The sequence below is a fragment of the Cavia porcellus genome, unplaced genomic scaffold (assembly GCF_034190915.1).
Source record: "Cavia porcellus strain 051 isolate PalLab524CR breed Dunkin Hartley unplaced genomic scaffold, mCavPor4.1 scaffold_9, whole genome shotgun sequence".
NCBI lineage: Eukaryota > Metazoa > Chordata > Mammalia > Rodentia > Caviidae > Cavia > Cavia porcellus.
Genome location: NW_026947492.1, coordinates 22551643 through 22573947, shown reverse-complemented (window position 1 = coordinate 22573947; position 22305 = coordinate 22551643). Strand labels below are relative to the sequence as shown.

The 22305-nt window shown below is 43.7% G+C and overlaps 1 protein-coding gene across 3 annotated transcripts in view; it reads left to right on the top strand.

Annotated features, from left to right (window-relative positions):
- The window catches only part of Ets1 (ETS proto-oncogene 1, transcription factor), a 122345-nt gene that overhangs the window by 11094 nt on the left and 88946 nt on the right, over window positions 1–22305 (top strand). For all 3 annotated transcript variants that reach the window (XM_063256054.1, XM_013155544.3, XM_013155543.3), the window contains exons 2-3: window positions 1581–1663; window positions 14918–15062. In XM_063256054.1, coding sequence (XP_063112124.1) covers window positions 1581–1663; window positions 14918–15062 — 228 coding nt within the window. The remainder of the gene's footprint in view (window positions 1–1580; window positions 1664–14917; window positions 15063–22305) is intronic.

Genomic DNA, 22305 nt, shown 5'->3' with positions numbered 1-22305 from the left:
TCTTCATGATTTAAGATCAGGACAGGTCTCCACTGAGCTATGTTATATGCTTCTTAGTCCTAGTTCAGCGCTCAACTTAGAGTCTGAGGCACAGTGTGCTTCTGTCCAGAACTGAAGAGGCAACTGCTGAGCACAGCACCCACACACACACACATCTGCCTCCCAAGAGCTCAACCTGAAACTGCTTGCTGCCACGGGGCTCAGTTCCTTAAACAACTAGAGAGAGAACTCTTGATTCACTTAGCTGAACTCCCCAGAATCCTTAATTAATCATTTTAAAATTAACAAGATTTGGGTTCTCTCTTGGGGAGAAAACAAGGAAATATAATTGTTAAAAAAAAATTATTTGAATTTTAGAACATAGTTCTGTAATAAGCTATGACTTGAATTTTTAGCTCGTATGTCTGAATTAGGTTATATTAGTGACTCAGTGATTAAAGTTCTTGGTGTAGTTTTAGATTGCAGAATCCATTTAACTCTTATTTAAATACATTTCATATAAAAGTAGATTTCCATCATGAAGTATCAAGATGGTGACCCATCACTGCAGACTGAACATAAGATCTATCTTAGTACTCTGCCTTTTTTCTTCTTTTTTTCTTTCTTTTTTTAAAAGACAGGGTCTCATTCTGTAAGGCTGACCTTGAACTCACTTGCAGTGACTGGCCTTGAACTTGTAGTAATCGTTCTGCTTCAGCCTCCTGAGTGCTGGAATTACAGGTGTGTGCTACCTGGCCCTAGTATACTACTTTTCTAGAAATGTGTCAGTAGCTTTAAGTGGCCACAAGAATAAGGGAAAAGAACAAATAGAAACTGGAAGGTAATGAAGTTGAAATGTCACTTCCTGATGATAGAAATTTGTTTTATGAATGCTGTGCCTAGGAATTTAATCTTCTAAATTATTCAAGAAAGACATATTTTTAGTACATAGCTTTGAATAAATGAAAGTTTGTGAACTAATGAACTCCAGAAAGCCATTAAGTCAACAGAAATCTTTAATATATAAACAATTTTCCTGATGACTGCAGCTAGCTGGAAAATCCCTCTAGCCAGAACATTGTTTAAGCACCCTAGTTATTGAGATTTTCAATGCAGATAATGACTCTCAACAAGAATTATTTAATAATCCTTCTGTTTTCAAGATGAACCCTGTTCTATCACTTTTGCAGGGCTTCTAGCTGTCTACACCTTGAGATGTGGGTTGATAATGCTTCTGTTCTTATTTCCAATCTTTTGTTTCTTTACCAGTCATTCAGTGGCACAGCAATGTATTGAATTTCTGCTATTTCCAAGCCTTCCAGGGGAAGTGACCAGATAATACATAGCTGGAGATCCTACAGAAGGTGGTTTTCGTAGACCCTCTTGCTGCACATTAGGCAGAATCTAGTGTTCAGACTGCTTTGTCTGGGGTCTGCTCCACCCTGCTCAGCAGGCTCTGTCACCTGTCTTTCTGGATGTCCACCTCCTTCTCCGCTTCATGTTCCTAAAGAAGCTCCTAGCAAAGACCCTCGTGCTCCTTGGAGTCTTGTCCACACTCCCTTGTGTATCCAGTGGCTCAGCCAACACTTTCTCCTGTACAGGTGCTGAGAGCAGAATGAATTACTTCGTGGATTCGAACATGTGCAGCCCTGGCCCTTACCTGGCATCTCGTCCTGCAACGATGGTGAGTGGTGATCCCTTCCCTGATCCTTCTTACCCACTTAGCCCTCTATACTCTCTTTCCCTGGCTTCTGGTTTCCTGACTTCTCCTATTTAGAGAAGCCAATGACCCAAATGCCAAATTGGCCTCAGCTTTGAATCTTTTGGAGGAGATTAATTGTGAGATTATCTCGTTTTATCAGTATATCAAGCAGCAACTCAAGTCTCACGCCTTTGTTGAAGATTTTTAGTATGTATGAGTTTCAGATATTGTGATTCAAACATGATTCACAGACAAAGTCAGTTGATATCTACTGCTCCATTAATTTGGTGAGAAGTTTTCCCATAGGAATGTACCCTAGGCCTACTGATATTATCATTTAACTTTCCTTGGGCCTCAGGCACAAAAGTAAAACAATGCAAGTTTTCTAATCCAATAATTTGAAAGTGAAAATAAAATGAAATATGACAATAAACTTATGAGAAAAAATAATGAAATCTTATTTTAAGAAAAGAAAAATGAAAGTTAGGACTCTATAGTTTTGATATAGTTAGGAGATTCTTGACCATGTAATATAGTTTGTGTCTGGATTTTACCCCAAACCCTCATGTACTCATGGGAGCAGGCTTCTAGAGTTTGTGATTGATTCATGGTCCAATGCTGGGATTATGGCTGTGAGTGCTAGGGTGGGTAGCAATATAAGGAACAGAAACATACAATATAAGGAACAGAAAGAGTCTTCTCTTGTGCTTCTTTCTTTTTGCTCTTGTTGCTTTTGATGTTTTCCACTTCCATGAACTGTTGTCCTCTGCCATGAGCCACCCTGCCTTGGAGCCAACTGATTATGGACTGAAACCTCCACAAACTGTGAGCTAAATAAACCTTTCCTTCCCTAATTTTGGGTATCAGGTATTTGTCTCATCAATGAGAGAAAAGTAACCAAGACACCATTTATATATTGTTTACTAGAAATGCTTAGGAAATTCCTTTAAAAATGTATTATATGAAGATCTTATAATGCTGTCACTGATCAGTTTTAGCTGTAAAATGAAATTTAGATGTTAAGAGATATGTTGCTAATTATTTTTCTAAATTCTATAGGATTGTATACAAAAATAGTTGTCATTAATTTTGTTTTTCTCTTTATTTACTCTGGAAATGGACAGATAAGTTTATTCTTAACTCTTCACCGTACATGAATCTAAATATATACCAATTAATGAGAGCTGTTTTCTGACTTTGGCCTTTGACTATGTCTACCTGAGATTCTATGTAATTTTTAGCTTTGGTATTATAAGCTATCCATCACTGTACCTCTAATTGGATATGAAAAGATCTGAATATTTGCATAATACTAAAAAATCATTTTCTCAAAAGCTGTTGTATATTCAGAATGAAAGACATAATTGAAGGATAATTAACACATCTGTCTTCACTGGCCATCCCATAACACATAGGACTTTCTAAAAAAGCTTCTGTTTTCATGTAAACATCCCTCACTCTTCCAAAGAAAATTTGAATTAGAAAAAAGAGTAAGACTCTAATTTATATTAGAAATATGTTTTTTTTTTTTAAATCACACACAAATCCAAGTAAGCAGTCACTCAAGTTTGCTTGGTTGAAATCATCAAGGGACTTGCAGTTGGAGGTCACGAGAAGAACTGGAGTAGTTCTTCTCAGAGCTTCTCCCAAAAGAATATCCTGCTGCTCTTTACAGAGAAATTATCCTCTAAGGTCCACACACATTGCACTCCATTTTCCTTAAAGATGATATGGCAGAGATTTGTTAAAACAGATAAAGATCCCATACTATGAAGGCCAATGTGTGACTTAGAAAAGACCATTTGAAACTGGCCTGTTAATTCTATTAGTATTATAATCAAGAGGGATGAATATCATTTCAAAGTGAAGAATGCCTTACATACACGTACTTTTTTAAGGCACAGGAATAAAAAACCCTAATATCACCATTTAGGTTGTAAACATAATATAATACCCTAGAGAGGGTATCTAGAACTTGTAGATTTGGAAATCCCTAATCAATCTAGTTGTGTGTCTACGACTAAAGAGCCCTACTCCAAATGAACACACTATATATTTTTAATGTATTTTGAAGCAAAATACATTAAAAAATTTGTTTGATTTCAAAACAAAGACCACAGCCCCATAGTTATATCTGGAAAATATTATTGACATGTGAAATCCCCCACTACAAATTTCAGAGCTACTTGAGTAAAAGCAGGGAGTTGCATAACACAGCTGCTAAGGTATTGTTCCAGTACCTTCTCTTACAACTTCTCTCTGGACTTTGTTTCTCTATCACTGGAACTAGATAACCCTTCAGAACCATAAAACAAATGAAGAAGTTCTTAATGCCTCTGCTCGAATAAAATTGGGAAAAAATATTTATCAGTGCAAGTTCACATTCCGTAAAGCAACTCTAGCAGATAAGATCTTATGATCTTAGGCTGGGATGTCAGAAAGTTAAAGCATCTATAGTTTATCTAAAATCTATAACCTTGGCAGTTTGGCACCAGCGATCTTACCAAGCAGACCTCACTCACAAGCATCCAAGTTTAAGATCCAGTAGACAAGTGAGCGGAGTTTTAACATTCAAAGACCAGGTGGTCAGCATCCTGGGGATGCAGCACCTTTTCAGTGCCTTTGAAGCCTCAGTGTTCACAAGTGGCACAGAGGGCATAACCCAATAGCCCATGTCCTGCTGGCTCCCTGGCTTGTGTCATAGTCTGATGGAACCACCAGAACTAACCACTCTGTCCTAGTTATGGTACTCTTGAGAGGGAAAAGGAAATCCTGAGAGCCAGTGGGGTTTGCCCACTCAGGTCATTATTTGATGATGGCTGAGATGTTTGGATGTCAAAATTTGGGAACTGCTAGCATCTTCTAGTCTTCAGAGGCCACCAATGTAACTAAACTTCCTGGAACACCTAAAATAGACTCCTCACACAGAGAATTATGCAGCTCCTGATGGCAACTGTGCTGAGACTGAGAGACCTTGGCCTGGAGAAGCCACTGTGTACCACTGCCACTGAAGGCAGGCGCTCCCCACATGCTCACACTGCATTGAGTAGGTCTTGGGGCCTTGTAAATTATTTTTGAAAGGAATATACTAAAAAAGAGAAAAAAAACTGAGAATGTGTTCCTTTTCTGAAGGACTGCTTTAGTTGACCAAGAAATACTCTTCTAAAATAACATTGGACTATTTTTGAATCCTGAAAGATTGCCACACCTTGAATTGCTAATTTGTCAGCTAGAGATCACATTAGCATTATATGGGCCTTTGCTGTGCTAGAAGAATGCTTGAAATATTTACAGATACAATTAAAATCAATGGTAACCACCATTTTGCAAACACTCACATTTTCTGCTCGGGGTCTGTTTGTCAAAAGCAGAATGCATATTTCCCGGATGGTAAGGGCAGCCCCTTAGGAGACTGCAGTGAATGAGGTGATGTCACAGCCGGTGAGGTAGAGAAACAACCCTTTCGGAAGTGGCCTTTGTGTGGGGATGGGGCCATTTCCAGGTACTTATATGGGCTGTGTGTCGGGGACCCTTCATCCAGAGCAGGAAGCACCTCTTTCCTGTTGTGGTCCCAGCTGGCCAGCCTGCCCTGAGCCCTGGAAGTCCCTGCAGTGCAGGCATATTGGTCTTCTCCTGTGTCATCCTTTTTATCCTTCCATGGCGCTGGCCCAGCAGAGGGAGGGCTGTAGGAGACTCTGGGCTGTTCGTAGTTTCAAATAAACATACTCCAGACCTTTGTGAGCTCAGGAGCACAGAGGATGTGTGGAGGAGGCCCTCAGGGACTTAGGATGCCTGTGCCAGGTGAGCCTTAGGAAGCACCTTGAGTTATTTAGGGGACAGGGAATGATCGTGTCCACTCACTGCTGTTCACAGTTCTGTGTTTTGGGGATAAAGCAACAAACTCCAGGCGACAGTGGCTTCCAGGGTTCTAGACCACATGCAAGACACTGGTACCCCAGAGGTTAAATGAATACTCCTAATGGCACAGTTTTCTGAGATAATTCTTTGGGCTAAGGGGATAGCCCTGCTAGTTGGGTAATTTGTGTTGGAAAGTAGCCACTTTTTTCATTGTCTCTCACCCAAATATACTTCTCTTTTGAATATGGTACCTGTATTTTCTGGATGCAAGTTAGGATTCTGATACTATACAAGGAAAGACCTATTGACTTCAGAGTTGTACGTATAGGCTCGCATTTGTGAGACAATCACTCTTGTACAGAATAAAATGACACGAGGTCAGGGCTACCTCAGACATTTGCTCAGCATAAGGACAGGTGGTAGAAATATGCCAGAGCATGTGTTGGATGTCAGCTTGAGAGGGAAGTGAAAGATAGTCACAGCCCCCAGCTGGCTTGGGTGTTAGCTCCATCCTTCCTGTACACTGCAGTGGCACCCTTGTCCTCCTGGGCCAGCTGAATCTTAAGTTGATGGAGACAAAGGGAATGAATAGCTGGCTATGAGATTTAGCTAAGTGCACTGGAAAAATAAGCTCCAAACTGTGGCCCTCAGACACAAGCTTTCCACCTCAGAGGTCTGTTGAGATTAACTGTGGATCTTGTCAATCTCTCCATGGTTTGGGCGGATCATCTGTACATTTTCTTTCTCCCTTCCATGACTGATTGATTGAGATAAAAATTCATACACATAGCGCCATTTCTATCTTCAGATACTCTGGAGAAGCAGAAGGGGAACCCACTTTATTCCTATCTGTTTCATGGTGGATAAGAGATGGAACCCTTGGTCCTGGGTCAGGTAGCCATGGAATGTATCTATCTTAGTTTACTTTCCGTTACTATAACAGAGAAGCTGACTGAGTAATTTATCAAGAAGTAAATTTATTTGGCTCCTGGTCCTGGAGGTTGCATCTGGTGAGGGACTGCTTGCTGCCTCATGACAGAAGGAATCATGTGACAAATGAGCGTGAGAGAAGGCGCTCGTGTGTGTGTGTGTGTGTGTGTGTGTGTGTGTGTGTGTGTATGAGAGAGAGAGAGAGAGAGAGAGACAGAGACAGAGACAGAGACAGAGAACAAGAAATGGAGAGTCCCTGATTTATCCTTTAGTCTAGGAACCCGCGCCTGTAACAATATGTTAACCCATTCATAAGGGCAGAGCCTCGAGGAGGGCCTGGTCACCTCCCAAAATCGTTATGATATTAGTTAAATTTCAACATGAATTTTGGAGGAAATGTTCAGACCATGTCCGATGTCCCAGACAATTATGGTTGAAAGTACTTTGGCTTTCAAATCAGAAAGATCTGGGCTACCTCCTGGCCTGTTACTCTTCAGCTATGTAACCCTGGGTAACCCGGGCAAACTACTTAACTTCCCTGAACCTCAGCCTTCCCATGTGTACAACAGCATATAACTAACCCTGAAAAGTCACTGTGATGACCATTAAATGACAGAATGCTGTCTAGTGCCTCCACAAAGATGACTGCAGTCAATTTCCATTTTCCTTTATTCGCTGTGTCTTATTCTGGACTTTTTGATTGTGTTAGATGCATCCATTGGGGGAGGACTTGAGATGAGTTTTATTTGTCCGTACTGGGGTATGGACAAAGATGGCGCTCCTGGGGTAAAGATGGAGATATTCTTATTGGGAAGCCATTTTGCTTCACCACTGCCTTACATGAGAAATAACTCTCTTGCCACCAGATCAAAGTTTCCTTGTCATGGGCTGGTGATTTACAGCCCCATTGTGTAAACAGACTTGGTTTTCTTATCTTGAGTAACTGTAGTTTAATTGGGCCTCCTTGAAAGCGAGTCCTTCTTAAGCACGGCTCTGGCTGTTGGTAGATCTTTGCCTCCACCCCACAGAGCTCAGGATTTGAGCCTTAGGTATGTTTGAGAAGCAATCACTGTGCTGCCCCTGTGCATTTTGTGCAGACTGTGCCTGCTTCTGTGAAACTCAGTGCAGATTCCTTCTCTGTGGGAACCCTAGAGGGCAATGGGTAAGCTATTCAGGATTGGAGAAGTGGAAACACACAAAAGGAATTCTGAATCCATCTATAAACCAGAAAGGAGTCTTTCAGTCTTGTTACTTGGGATGATGATGACTTTACCCCTGAAGAGATTGTTGAAACACAGCATTTGGGAAGTGATTTATACTTCTAAATCTTACTGGTAGCCACAGAAATGAAAGGAAAAATAAAACACTAATAATTAATATTTTTCCTATTAGGTTCAATCAGTACAAATTGGAGAATTTTAGATTTAGGCTACAAGTTGAAGCCCATGTCACAATATCAAAACATTAAGGTTTTAGAAGTTAAATAAACAGCCCAAGTTTACCATGTTAGCAAGGAATGGGTCTGGTCCAAATCTCCTGACTCTTGGTCTAGAATACTTCTATTTTAGTTGGGGTGGCTATAACAAAATGCTTGAGACCAGGTAGCTCATAAAGAATGGGGAGCTGTTGCTCACAGTTCTAGGGGGCTGGAAGCTCAAGGTTGAGATGCATGTAGCTTCTGGATCTGGAGAGGGGCCATCTGTCCTTTGCTGCTGTGTCCTCCCAATGGGGTGAACATTGTATCCTCCCATGGGAGAAGGACAGGGGAGAGTGGACTATGCAGCCTGATCCCATCTGTGACTCTCCACCCTCATGGCCACTCACTTCCTAGTGGCTCCACCTTTTAACACTATCACCTTGGCTGAGTTTCAACCTAGGAATTTTGAAAGAGCACATTTACATAGTAGCATCTCCCCAATTCATCCGATTCATTTTTTAGAGAGATACTTGGTGCTATATAAGAACTTCTAACCAACTTCTACATATCCATCTACCTTGTTTATGAAAACTTGATCCTCCCTGAGTTAGAAAAACATCAAAACTTCATTTTGTAGACCCTTGAGCAAATCACAAGACAGGACAGTCTTTTAGCCTTGTGAGTCCTGCCACCATGTCCCGTCCCAAGGTTCACAGCCAGCTTCACTGGCCCTCTCTGCACCACAGGATGCCTCCAGTGTCATCCTGAGTGTCACTGTGAGTCTGAAGGCTTCGTGTTGAGTGGGAACACACGCAGAATTCCAAGCTGACAAGTAAGGCGCAGGTGCAGGGTGCAGGGCTGTGGCCCGGGCTGAGACACTTTCTTTGTTTACTCCACTCTGTGCGCCTGGTCTGTGTCTCAGCCAGAGTCTACTGTGCCCTCAGGCTGGCATGCAGAGTTGCAGTGCTGTTGTTGGACTCATCATCCCTGCCTGGGTGTGCTAACCAGCTGGTCTTCACGGAAGCCAAGGGCAGTCAAGCAGTGGGCACACAGTTAGAAAGCCCTGCGCCACAGCCCTTGCTGGACTTCAGATTTCTCTTTCAGAAACTTGCAGTGTGTCATGCCTGCCCTTTCACCAAGGTCCAAGCCTATCACTCTTATTGTTTCCAAAAGAATTTCCTGGCCTTGAGTCTAAAATTAAATTGCCCTTTGAGAGTTTCCTATTTTGTTTGTTCCTATGTCTCCTGGCTGCTACCACACCTACCCTCCCTCCTTTCTGATGTACGGTGGGAGAGGGGCGGGGAAGCTCTGTTTCGCCTCCTTCCTTCTGTCCCTACACAGAGCAGGACCAATGGGCGTTCTTGAGTAGATGTACCCAAGCGACCCCTCTGAGCCCTTCTGCCCTCCTGAGGCCATAGTACGACCAAACTTATCATCAGTCAAGGAGATTTATCTGTAGGGTTCCTCTACCAGTGCAAGGAAGTGCTGCCTTAGGCATATTCTAAGGACAAGGAAGTCCTGTGTAATTAATGGGTCCACACAATTGTTCAGCGTAGTGTCAGTGGAGACTGTGGCCAGGCCGCTTTAAGCTTCAGTGTGTTAACAGTGTAAGACACTGTCCAGTGTTTTAAAGCCCCTTCTGTCCAAGAGCTCTAATAGCTAAGGTTCCTCCTGAGCTTCATTTTTCCCTTCCACAACAGGAGAAATAGGATGACAAAACAGTGTTAGAGGATGGTTTTAGGAAAGAATGACAGGGAAAGAATGCGTTTTACGAGGACGCTGTGATGATCTTCATTATGATGCCGCTGACAAGGTTGCTTATGGAGGTCTCCCTCCCTCCCGAGCCATAGAGCTGAAAAAGATTGCTAGTCACAGGGTAAGGAAGAAGAATGTGGGAGAAATCAGCAAAACTGAGTTGGCAACCAACTTGCAGACTGTCAGGGCCAGCTCCTCAGGAAGCAAAAGCTTAGGGAGGTTAAGTGATAGGTCAGAGGTTACACAGCTCCTTGGTGGTGGAGCAGAACTTGAATCCAAGCTTCCTGATTTATTGCCCCTTCCATCTATCCGCTAGAGTGCATGCAAATGTCTGTGACATTCCTAGCAAATAAGACCAGGTTGTCCCTGTGCTTTGCAAATCCCAATGCCAGTCTACCCAGTGAGTCCTCAGCATCACTTCTGAGTTTAAAGTGGGTTTGGAAAACAACAGCCTCTAGGAGTGTTTACTGTGTCTTCCTTATTGATGGCCTGAGGCTAAGCCCTGGATTCCACTGCTGAATGACAGGTGCAAAAGGTGAGCACAGAGGGAGCGCAAGGCCAAACGCCTGCATGGTGTAGGCAGCTTGCTTGTAGCAGAGATCCCTCTGGAAGCATTGTCACTTTACCCCATATGTTTGTGATTTGGTGTCATAAAAGTATTCCCCTATTCCCTCTTTTTCCAGTTTTGTAAGACTTGGCAGGGTGGGGGCAGGGGACAAAGAGAAGACAGAGCAAATGGAATGGCTTTGCAATATGGCACAGCTAGACAGGAAGTGGAGAGGGCCCTGAAGTCATAGCCGAATGTTACAGGGTAGGAAAGGCAGCTGGAGACACAGGCTCCACGTCCTGAAGTACTGGGCCGTGGGGCTCAGGAGAGGACTCAAAGCAAGCAGCCCAGTCTGCACTGAGATGGATGAGGCCAGCGGAGGTGCTAGCTGTGAGACCTGGCTCGCCCGTAGGGCAGGGCAAAGCCGAGGTCCAGGTCCCACTCAACTTTACAGCTCTTAGCTTAGTCTACTTCCTCCAAGAAGCTTTCCTTGCTTCCCCTTCCCAAAAGACTCACCATACCCTCACCATAACTTCCTGTTTACTTGTCTGTGTGACCCTGGGGACATAGCTGAGTTCTTGCTCATGTTGTAATCTTCGTGTCTGTGTGACACGGTATTGGCGTAGACAAAGTGTTCCATGCCCAGCGGCTCCATGAACACTCATCAGCATTGCCTGCCAAGTGCCTGTTATGGAATAACAACCCCATTTGTGAGCAAACTAACCTTGAGCCACTCAGCCTAGTGTTGTACAGTAGAACAGATAATAGTCTGAAGTTAAACGGGCTGGGGGTAAAATTCTACCTTCATAGCACTGTGGCCTTCCATCTAAAATCTCAGTTTGTGCCTCTATAAAACAGAGAGGAAGACACGAGTCTTGCAGGCTTGTGGCAAAGATTGAAAGGGACCATGTCAGTATCAAGCTTGGCACGCCAGCTGGCGCCAGCAGGTGTGTGATGCATGTTAGTTCCTTTCATCACCTGTGGGCCTAATGAGTGAGAAACTGTTGGGTGTTTTTTTTTTATCAACTATGACAGAGATTGTGTGTGTTGGTTACATCTCATTAACACATCTCCAGTTACAGCCAGGAAAGAAGGTGCCAAGGAAGAGACTCACCAGGCAGGGACCTGCTTTGGGAGGTGCCCTTTCTAGCAGCAACATGGGGCCATGCATGGCAGATTTCTGCTCTGCTACTATCCTGCTTCTTTCTCTGCAACTGAGATGGTTTCATAATGAAGTAGAACTCTGATGATGTGGTTCTCTTGAGAAAAAAGTCATTTTCATGCTCTGTGAAATAGTTTTTCAGTCAGTTCATGAAATGTCTAATAGCAGGCAGGTGTCTTCGAGATAGCAGAGACATGAAAGGCTTCTTAGGAGCAGCGCGGCTGCCAGCAAAGATGCTTGTGGTTTCTGGTAGATTTGGATATTGTCATCTTCTCATTCTTTTTTCTCTCTTTCTTTTTAATTTTGAGACAGGTTTCATCAATTTTGAGACAGGTTTCACCAACTTTGAGACAGGTTTCACCAATTTGGTTCAACTGGGGACAGCTACAGGGAAATTACGCCCTAAAATACACAGTTTTATATATAAACTATGTTCTTCACAAAGAGCCTCATCCGAGGGCAAAAGCAACTTCATGAAAAAAGCCAAACCATGTAAAATGCAGCTAACACTATGCATAATTAGAACTCTAAAGCTTTGGGTTGAGCCAAAATAAAACTACACCAACATTATCCCTGTCTGAAACCTCATGATTTTACATCCTTCTCACTAACTGATCATTTCTGTCTTTCCTCCTTTTCTGCACATTGTTCTAAGATTATTTTCTGTCAGTGCCTCTTTGCATATTATTCCAGTGGCTTTCGCGTACTAGAGAAATTTCACAATTTAATTCTGAATTATTGTTCTTCTCAGTTACTACCACTTCAGTAGGTCCTGTAACAAACTATTCACCATTACTTCGGAGGATTCCATTTGTATTTCTTGCTATCATCTAACAAAGATCCTGTTCATACCATCTGCTACTGTCTTACAATGACCCAACTTGTATTATCTATTACAATCTTACAAGGATACTACTTATGTCACCTACTGCTGTCTTGGGTCTTAAAAGGAAGGGCTCAACTTATAGGACCCATCTGACAAGGACCTTTTGCTGTAGGTAAATCACACACACAGGGTCCCCAAAGAAAAGAGATGGAAGCAGTTTGAAGTTTTGAGCTCTTCTTCATACCATTTAGAATAAAAAGTTGCCTCCCTTGAGAATCTATTTCTCCAACTTTGATATTTGATATTCAATTCTGAGAAAGGACCAGAAGGAATAAGAAAGGATAGGAAAAGATATTGAGCACTCACAGCTTAACTTATATCTCTAGAAAATGTGTTTTAAATGGACTCAGTTTCAAAGTGTAGTGAGGACTCCTTTACCGTGGAAACGCTACAGAGCTACTGAGAGTAGTGACTTCAGCAGCTTAAATGAGATGTCAGTGAAACAGGTTTAAAATCAGAATTCAGGAAACATTTTCTCACTGAAGTTCGGTCATGTATTTCCTTTGATCACTCAGCCACACCTCTCCTCTCCAGGGCACACAGGGGCTGCCTCCAAGCAGCAGTAGGCTGGTGAAGGATCTCCACAGATCCTCAAGGTGTTACTGCATTTTCAGTAACTTTGGCACTGTTGGAAGATAAGCAGCTCAAGAGGAAACTATGGTCAGGCTGTATAGCTACTTCCCCACTATGGGGGAAAATACTCGGCTCTCACAAGTTAGAGGAAAAAAGGGTTATTTGGCTCACAGTTTCAGTGGGTTCAGTCCCTGACTAGCTGATCCCAAGGCAGGAACGTAATGGTGGAGGGGCAGGGTGGAGGACAGCTGCCATCTCATGGCAGCCTCGAAGCAGAGAGAGAAAGGAGGAAGCCTGGACAAGAGTGTACCCTTTAGGTAACACCCCCATGACCACCCCCAGTCAGGTCCCACATCCTGGCAGCACATTCAGCTACTGAGCTCACTAATAGATGAATCCGCTGGTGTGCACAACTCTTCTTACCCTCTGAACACATGCAATCCGGTGGGGGAGGGACCTTTAATATCTAAATCATAAAGTAGCCCTGGTTTAAACAAGCTCGTGAAGAGTATGGAGAACAGATCACAAGTTGATATTTTACAGTGTTACAGTGTGTATAGCACCTGCTTCTCCATTTGGATTTAAATCAATTTTTTCTGTATCAATATATGTTTTAGGTATTTTTTTGTTTATTTGCTACAATTGAGTAGATATACCATTGCCAAGCTGCGAAGAGTACACAGTGGGTGATTGGACCTGATATATTAGTGCTCGATTTTCCTATGCTCAATGGGAGAGGGGACGCAAGAGTTTCTCCAAATAGAGAATTCTATTGGGTGTTAGCAAGCTGGGCTAAGAATAGCACTTGGGATCTGCATTTACTATTACAGTACCATCAGTAATTTTAATTCACATCAAATTCTTGCGGAGTTTTTTTTTTCTTTTTTCCTGTACTGGGGATCGAACTCACGACTGTGCGCTTGCAAGGCAGGCGCTTATGCTACTGAGCTATATCCCCAGCCCAGAGTTTTTTTTTAAATTGGGATCTTTATGGAGGTGGAGGGGCTGTCAGAGAGGAAGATGATGATAAGAAAAAGAAATTTGATGATGACTCAGTGTGTAGTAGCCTCCTATTCTCAAGAAATATTTCCACAGATCTGCTGTTTCTCTTTTGTGTTTAATGTTTAATCCACCTTTCTAATCTGAAGAATGTTCAGAGTATCTTATATTAAAATAACACTTACTGTTTATTGAGAACCACTTCCCTTCTACAGCAGTTGTTGCATGCATGTTACATGCTACATGACTTTATTAAGTACATTTCATATTTTATTTCACTTTTATATAATTTCTCATAAATATTATTTTATTCCATTTTACTTTTTAAGGTGAGGATTGCTATCCCCATTTTATAACTGAATAAACTGAGGTTTTGATTAAGAGGGAGACATGGGCTCTCATTAGTAAGTGGTGGAGCCAGGGGTTCCGTCTGTCTACCTGACTTCATTTGGCTGTGAAGGATATAATTTTAAACACTGAAAACAAGTGACATTGGCTCCCACATATGGTTACTTGGATTAGTTCTAGGTGGATAGAAAATTTTCTGGATTTCATAAAATTAGTAAGGAAGTGGCACAATCTCCAAATATAGGGAAATGGACAGTCCTTGTGTAACCACTGATGCCTTTAAAGTCCATATCTCCTGATTAGAAAATGAGATGAATTTATGATGCAAATTTCATGTTTCTGTTTTTCCTTTTGCATTTATCACCTGCTAGTTCTGTTTTATTGGCATATCTCCCAGGAATATTCTGTCATGGTGTTTTTATATGTTAAGATATCAGGAAAAAAAAAAAAGGCAGGGGTTGTATACATTTATATTGATGATTATTATGTCCTGCCTTTAACCATGAATTTTCATTTGAAGATCAGAAAAGGAGTTCACAGATGCTTGAAAAAATGGATGGAGATAAATGTGTTCATCGTTTAAATTGGATTCTCATTCTCGGTGAATTTTGGATGGTGAAGAGGCTCGGTTATGTCCTGTTATTTTTTATGGAGGAGCCCTCCTTACATGTGATTGGATGACATAAAGTCATAGATTAATCTGGGCAAATTTAGGAAGACTTTTCTCCTAATCAATTTCCTTTTCTCTTCCTTGGTCACAGAGGCAGGGACCCGTCAACACTTTTGAAGATCCTCGAATGCCCTGTGGTTTCCAGTCCACTTACCATCAGCAAAGACCTTGCTTCCCATTCTGGGATGAGATGGCCACTCAAGAAGTTCCTACTGGCCTCGAACACTATGGCTCAGGTAGGAACACAAACAAACGTGGGGATGAGGAGGGAGTTGAAGGACAGGGGAAGTTTGACAAGGGCTGCATGTTGAGAAATAACACTGCCTGGCTTACACCGAGATGGATGCTATTGTTCTCTGATGGAAAATCCCCGGCCTTTTCAATAATTTTGTATTGCTTTGTTGTTCAGCAGGAAGGCTCAGCTCCAGAAACGGGCTAAGAGGGATTATTTTGGGTCTCCACTTTGTTAACAGCTTTGCTTACTGAGTGTTTCCTGATATCTACTTAGGTGGGGCTGTTGACCAAAAGCCTGCAAAGTTTGCAATCCTAAAGGATAAACTGGAAAAAACCACAATGCATGAGTTACTTAGTCTGCTTACAGAGCATCATTTCTGCCGTTTATCATCTCTCTCTGTTCCTCTTTATCTCTCTGCCCAGGAACACCAGGCTCCGCTCCTCTTCCCTCTGCTTGCCTCTGCTTTTCCCTCTGTCCTAGCAGGTCCTCTCCTCTCAGCCCTCCCTCTCCTTCCTGACCTTACTGGTCACAGTGCTGCCCCCTGGTGAACAGGAGTCAGACTCCCCTAGGGAGCTCTACAGGAATAAACAGTTACACTTTCCCAAGGACCCCAGAAATCTGAAGTCCTGTCTCTCTTCTGCTTTCCAGGCTCATTCTGTTTCTTACAAATGCCATTAGTCCTTGCTTACCTGCTAGCGTTTTAAAGAAATACAAAATGTATAGCTTGAATCTGAGGACAATGAAGTGATTAAGTCAGATATTAAGTTTAAATTCAATATTAAGTTCATAACAAGGTGACGAGGCCTTGTTAAAAAAAAAGTAACACGTCCGAATACCAAAAGGTTAGTCAAAATTTGTGTTTTATGTGTTGTCAAAGGATAAATTCTTAGCATGAGGAAAGTCATACCTGTTTTGTATTGAATCCAGCTCCTGTGAGGTTGGGAGAATCTGGAAACATCTTTATCATCCTTTTCCTTTCACAACTTTATAGTAAACGACTTTTATGACCACGGAGAAATAAAGCCTATGTTTGCTGTGCTGTCCGTGCCTGACCTTTTATCAGACATAAATGGACAGCACAGGGCAAGCGGCCACATGGCTTGGTAGGGTGAGGTGCGCATGGGATGCAGGAGGTATAGGAGGCTGCTTTGCAGTTACCTGGTTCTTCTTTAGGACGCAATGAGGTTGCTCCGTGTTGTGTAGTGAAGAGACTACCTTTGACCTGTGCGATATTCTTTGGCACCGCCTTGGTCACAGACATAACAACATTTATGCTAGCCCATTCTGCCTGGTATGTTAGTTCCTCTAAGCATAATCCAATGTCTCAGCTGTCTCACTACACAAAAAGGTGGGGAAGATTTTGTACCTTTTCATAGGTTGAGTCACCTAAAGGACTTAAAACTTGAGGACATGAAAATGTTCTTTAAATGTGTAAGTGAAAGGTCAGACGGCTGTGTCAGTAATGCAATCCTGCATGAGGTTGAAGTTTTACATCTTTCGGTGCTACTTTGCATTAGACTTTCTGCTCTGAATGGTTCTTCTGCCTACTACAAATTACGCCTTTTAAGGACTGAGGATATCTCCAAACTCCATGGCCTCAAGATAACAATGCCTTCTTAAAGACAAACAAACAAAAGAGTGCCTCTTTCTACTGGTCAGCTTTACTATCCTTGGAACAAAAGACCTGACACCTGTACCTTAAAGGACAATGGTTTATTTTGGCTCAGTGTCACAGGTTTCAGCTTATGATCTTCTTCCTCCAGCGAATCCCCTCCTCTAGGCTAATCAGCTTTGAACTCATCATCATCATCGGACCAACTCATTGATGAAGTTATGGTTCTCATAGGCCAATCACCTGTCCAGGAGTCTCTTAATCTAGTCCAGCTGACAAGATTAATTGGAACATTCTTCCTCATAGTGAGGAGACACGGTCCTTTTCTTTCTCCCAAGTGGAGAAGTGCACAAACTCCCAAAGGGAGATAAACTTTTATTCTTCCCCTTGCCAAGATCCTTAAATGTAAAAAAAAAAAAAAAAAAAAAAAAAAAAAAAAAAAAAAAAAAAAGGTTTTATTTCAAGGACAATGAGACAGTGTCTACGAAACATGTGACTGACACCACTGAAGAAATTGCCTTTACAATGCATGGGTTGATTGCAGTGCCATCCGGTCTGCTTTACTGTTACCAGATGGAAGAAGCTACAGTCACCCAGACTTTCCTTGCCACCAACTGCAGCCCAGCAGTGGGAGATGGCTTGCCTGGAGCTTTGGCTTCCTACTAGTTCATGGCAGTCTCTTTGCAGATAGGGGCATAGCTCCCACTACTCCAGACTCCCCCTCATGGAAATACCTGGGGAGAACTCTAAGCCTGTCCAGCACCCTGTGTTATGTGAGCTGCCCAGATGAAGGAGATGCAGGAACTATTTCTGGGCCGTCGTCCAGCTCGCCTCAGTGATTGGTGTCAGTTGGAAGGCAATCACGGGGTTATAAGGAAGACAGATGAAGGCCTGGACCAACCAATGATTTCTCCAGCTGTGGCACATTTTCTGGGAGATGTGTTGCATAAAAAAGGGGGAAGGGAGGAAAAAAATACTCCACATTTTTTTCATCTTCTTTTATCCTATTTATAATGTCAGCTTCCTTCCTTTCCTCATCTCATGGCTTCTTCCCAGTCCAGCTTCCCCCTCACGTTTGTGCTCTCAGAAGGGATGAATGAACTTCTTTTGCAAGGATGACACATCTGTCAGTGACTGGAATGCTGACTGGAGGGGCCGTGGAGGAAGGGCCAGGCCCCTCGCAGCAGCTTCCCTCTGAATATTGTTGCTATTCATGAAGGGCAGAGGCTGGGGCCGAGGAGAGGGATGGAGGGAGGGTGGGAGATAGAACACAGCTGACAGAAACCATGAATGGGGAAAGCATGACCAGGTGAGGGGCGAGGAGACTCCATGACCAAAGCTGGGAATCATTTGAGCAGAATAAATGGGAAAAGAGTGCAGAGGAAGAAAGCCCAGATATGCAGAAGTCTGTGGAGGGGCAGAAGATAACAGAAAGAGAAGATGAAAAATGAATGGGCAGGAGAAAAGAAGTGGGGAGGCCCAGAGAAAAGACAAGGAGGAGGGGGAGGGAAAGTAACACAACGGAGAGAAATAGATGATTCTGGGGACATGAGCTACACAGCTAAAAAGGGAAGCCACATTTGCATGCAATTGCCTGTGCAGCTGTACATTTCTTCGGGACAATCTTGTAGTCATCATTTTCTTTCATTTTTATCTCCTCCTCCCTCCCGTCTGCCCCTTCCCCCTGCTCCCTGCCAGCCTGGAGCCATTATCATGAGCCAATGGGGGCTGAGCGTTGATGCTCGCGTGCATGAATGAGTCCTTTCTGTCTCAGCTTCTCGTCATCCTCGTGTCAGGGAACCTTATGTATCAATGGAGCCCCTTACGCCAGACAGGGATGAAATGTCTGTTACTGTTTATAGTCTGACTCGAGTGGAGCCACTGACCCTCCCTCCTGTCTGCTCTGTGCCCCCCCTTCAGCCTTTCCCCTCAATCATAGTACGAGAACCATTTTAAAAATATATATCAAGCTCCTGCTCCATCTCTAAGAACTCACTAATGTTTTATTGTCATTGACTATTATGACTAATTCTTACCCGAAGCCCAGTGGGGAGTGGACAGGGTAGATGCAAACCATTTTCAGATGTGAATTGTGTGCCTCAGCCCCTGGGAACCTGGCACTGACCTCAGGGACCCCAGAGAGCGCTCAGGCCTCCGGGCCACTTACATCCTAGGACTGCCAGCGCCCGTATTTGACTCAAGCGCCTACATATGAAGATCATGAATGACCATAGTGCATGCTGGGAAATACTTGACAACACTGGACATGCTTCCTTGGCACCCTTCCAGAGTGCTATCACTCTGGAGTATAAGTTCAGGAATGATTTTTCAAATCCAAAGATGAATTTGTTTCAAATCAACCAAATTTGTGGATGTGATATTGATGTCCAAGTACAATTTTGCACAAGTACTTTTCTTGGCGCGGAAAAGCAGTCTATAGACACACAACCCAACTTACCCTCAGGAGAGAAAACTTATGGTCTCAGTGCAGTACTACTTGATTTGAGAAACAAGACAGTAGCATTTTTCTCCTTGTGTAAAGCAGTAGGGTTTGCTGTGTTTGCTGACCACAGTAAGAGCCTACACACACAGAGTACCTCACATACAGAGGACCTGCCATGTCTCAGTCTCAGTGAGAAAAGGCTGCATATAAATAGTGGTAAAAACTCATACTTTGGAACCGAACACCTTGGATTTTCATCAGCTCTTCTAAACTGTGACTTTGGGCAATTTAGTTTTAATACTTCAGTTTTCTCCTGTAATACAGAAGTTTCTCAGAGTATGTTCTCCAGACCAGCAGCATCAATATTATGGGACGTGCAATGTCATGTACCCTACCCCAGATTTACTGAACCAGAATCTCCTAAGATGCATCCGAGTCACCTGCACCCCCAGGGTTAAATATAAGCTGCAAAATTTCACCCTCAGGGTTTCTGGGTCAGTGGGTCTAAATTAGAGCTCAGGAATTTGCATTTCTAGTAAATTCTAGGGTACACTGATGCTACTGCTGGAGAGGTCACATTTTGAGGATCATTCTGTTAATTTACGCAAAGCATGAAACAGTATATCACTTGGCACCCATGATACGAATGATTGCAATTCTAAATCCTTGGCCTGATGTGACTTCTGGCGTATTGTCCTGAAATGCATTTTGGGAGTCCAAAAATGCACGGGAAACATGGAGTCAGAAAGTGACCCTCGAATTGGTTGAACGTACTGTGTGGCCCATGCTCTACACTGAATACTCAGAAGACAGCCGAAGAAAGGGGAGGGCTCAGTCCTTGCCTACAAACAACTTTTATTCAAATGTGTCCATGGGAGTGCATTTACACGAGAGAGCAAATAGTTCCTGCTAAAATATTTATCGTTTATTTATCATCACATGAAGGCTGGCAGTGTCAGTGGATGGCTCTAGACAGTGCTATGTAAAATTTTTCTAGCCATTTTACTAATAAGTGGTACAACCGAAGAATGTCTTTCCCAAATAAACTTTGGAAGTTCAAGTGGGAGATAGCATTGAGAGTCTGAATTCAGTGTCTCCTGAGGCTTTTCCAGCCGGTGAGGCGGCTGGGAGGGATCAAACCTGGGCAGTGTTTGGAAAGGGCGATAGACAGCCAGGTGGGAAGTTTCAGCAGGAAAAAACAGATGCCTCCAGTTTGGCTTTTAAGTGTTGAGAACATTGAGGGAATGCCAGAGAGACTTGTTAAATGGAGATTCACCTTGCTCTGAAATGTTTATCCTTGGAGCAGATTTGTTCCTTCAACTGACCATTTCAGATGGCTCGCTCTCTTTTAATGATGTTTTAAACTCTGTCTGTTGCATGTTTGTTTGTCCTCTTTTGGGCGGCAATGTCTACCTTTTCTAGATGACAACTTCAGCTTTTTCTAGAGGAACTGAGTTTGTGTGAGTGTGAGCTGAGATCCTGTGCATGTATATTTCATGGATGTTGTAATATAGGGCATTATAATGTAGACACATATAATCCCTTAAAGGGTGCTGGACCGTACTTCTCCGGGAAGATATATAGATAGCCTTAGTGAAACAAACTAGAAATCTGCTGGGATCTCCTCCCACAGTCTCAGAATTGTATATTCTCAGATTTCCAGCTCAACACAGAAGTGTCTTAGACTTTTTAGTGGCAGTGTATTGTGCAATTCTTCTGTGGCACAAGACTGAGGAATAAAACACTAAGGGAAAGAGAGTAGGAAGCTTCTCAGGTGCCGACCTGGTAGGTGTGGGAAGGAGCAGGTGGTACCATCTCTCAGGGTTTGGCTTTCCACAGGAGGCCACAGTGTGGCAGAGCTGCCCTGAGCAGCTTCTCCCAGGGGACAAAGGAGCTTGAGGTAAGAAGAGCTCATCTCTGAGGGGCCCTGAGGTTGGAGGAGAGAAGCAGAGGGTCTGCAGGACCCAAGTGGGGCACAGGGAACAGAGCCAGCTTGTGCAGAGATACCCCACCGCGCATGCTCAAGTGCCGCATCATTTTGCCTGTCTGATAAGGAGATGCTGTGGCTGCCCAGCCCTATTTGCTGTAGGTGAAGGGCATCCTTCTGGTGATTGTGAAGTCACCCCTGTTTACCAGTGTTCTGTGACCTCTGATTTTCTACTCCTACCTCCTGCTCCCCAGGTGGCTACTGAGCCTAGTTCATACTCCAATTACAAGAACTTTTGGCTTGAAGTTTCAGGGTATAAATTCAAGAAGGTAGAGTCTAGGCAGAGGGCTTAGTGTGCTGTGGTGGAAAGAGCTAGAACATATCTGAGATGCCCTTGGCACTGGAGTTTTGACTAAATTCCCTGATGTCCTCCTGCGGCCAACAGCTGTGATACTTCATTCAGAGCACGCCTGCTCCATTCAGTGGGAGTAGCACATTGCAAGGTCCTGCAGCCTATAGAGGCCCCCTGCCTTCTTTTTCCCTTCAGTTCGGGGAGCATGGATCTCAGGGTTCTGGAGAGAGACCTCAACCCTCCTCCTGGGTCTGGCCACCGCTGACTGGCCCCAGGCTGTTCCTTTCCTAAGCGGCCTCCTGGCCCATAACTTATTTTACCAGGGTAAGGAAAGCAGCGCCTGCCTGGGAGAATCAGAAGACTGGGGGGTGGGGGTGGGGGTGGGGGCCCTCAGCAGCCCCTGGGCTGTTAGGACAGGAACGGTCTTAAGGACTGGAAGTGGGCATCGCAGGTCCTTGGGAAGGAAGGTGACCTCAGAAGTAAAGGCAGCCGGAGGGCGGGGCTAGGGCAGCCACCTTGACGCTGCGAGGATGCTGCGGGCCTGATTCTTGCTTCTCCAAAATCCTGGGACGTTAACTGCATTGCATTCGAAATCCCAGGGGACTACAGAGGGAGTGAGAGAGAGAGAAAAAAAATTTCGCTTAACTTCTTCAAACCGCAAATATTTAGCCCGAGTTGGGAAAAGGTCCCTGGGGCACCGAGTTCCTATTGGATCCAAGCAATTTGACCCCTCTTGGGGACTGGGGCGGGGCCGGTGTCGCCCACGCTCGGAGCGCCCAAACCCTAGGGTAGGAGGCTCCCATTCGGGCCGCCGAGGGGAGAGGGGTGCGTGAGCGCCCTGGCGGAGGGTGGGGGTGGCCGCAGGGACCGCCTGTCGCGCTCACGTCTGGCCGGGGGCAGACGCGCACTC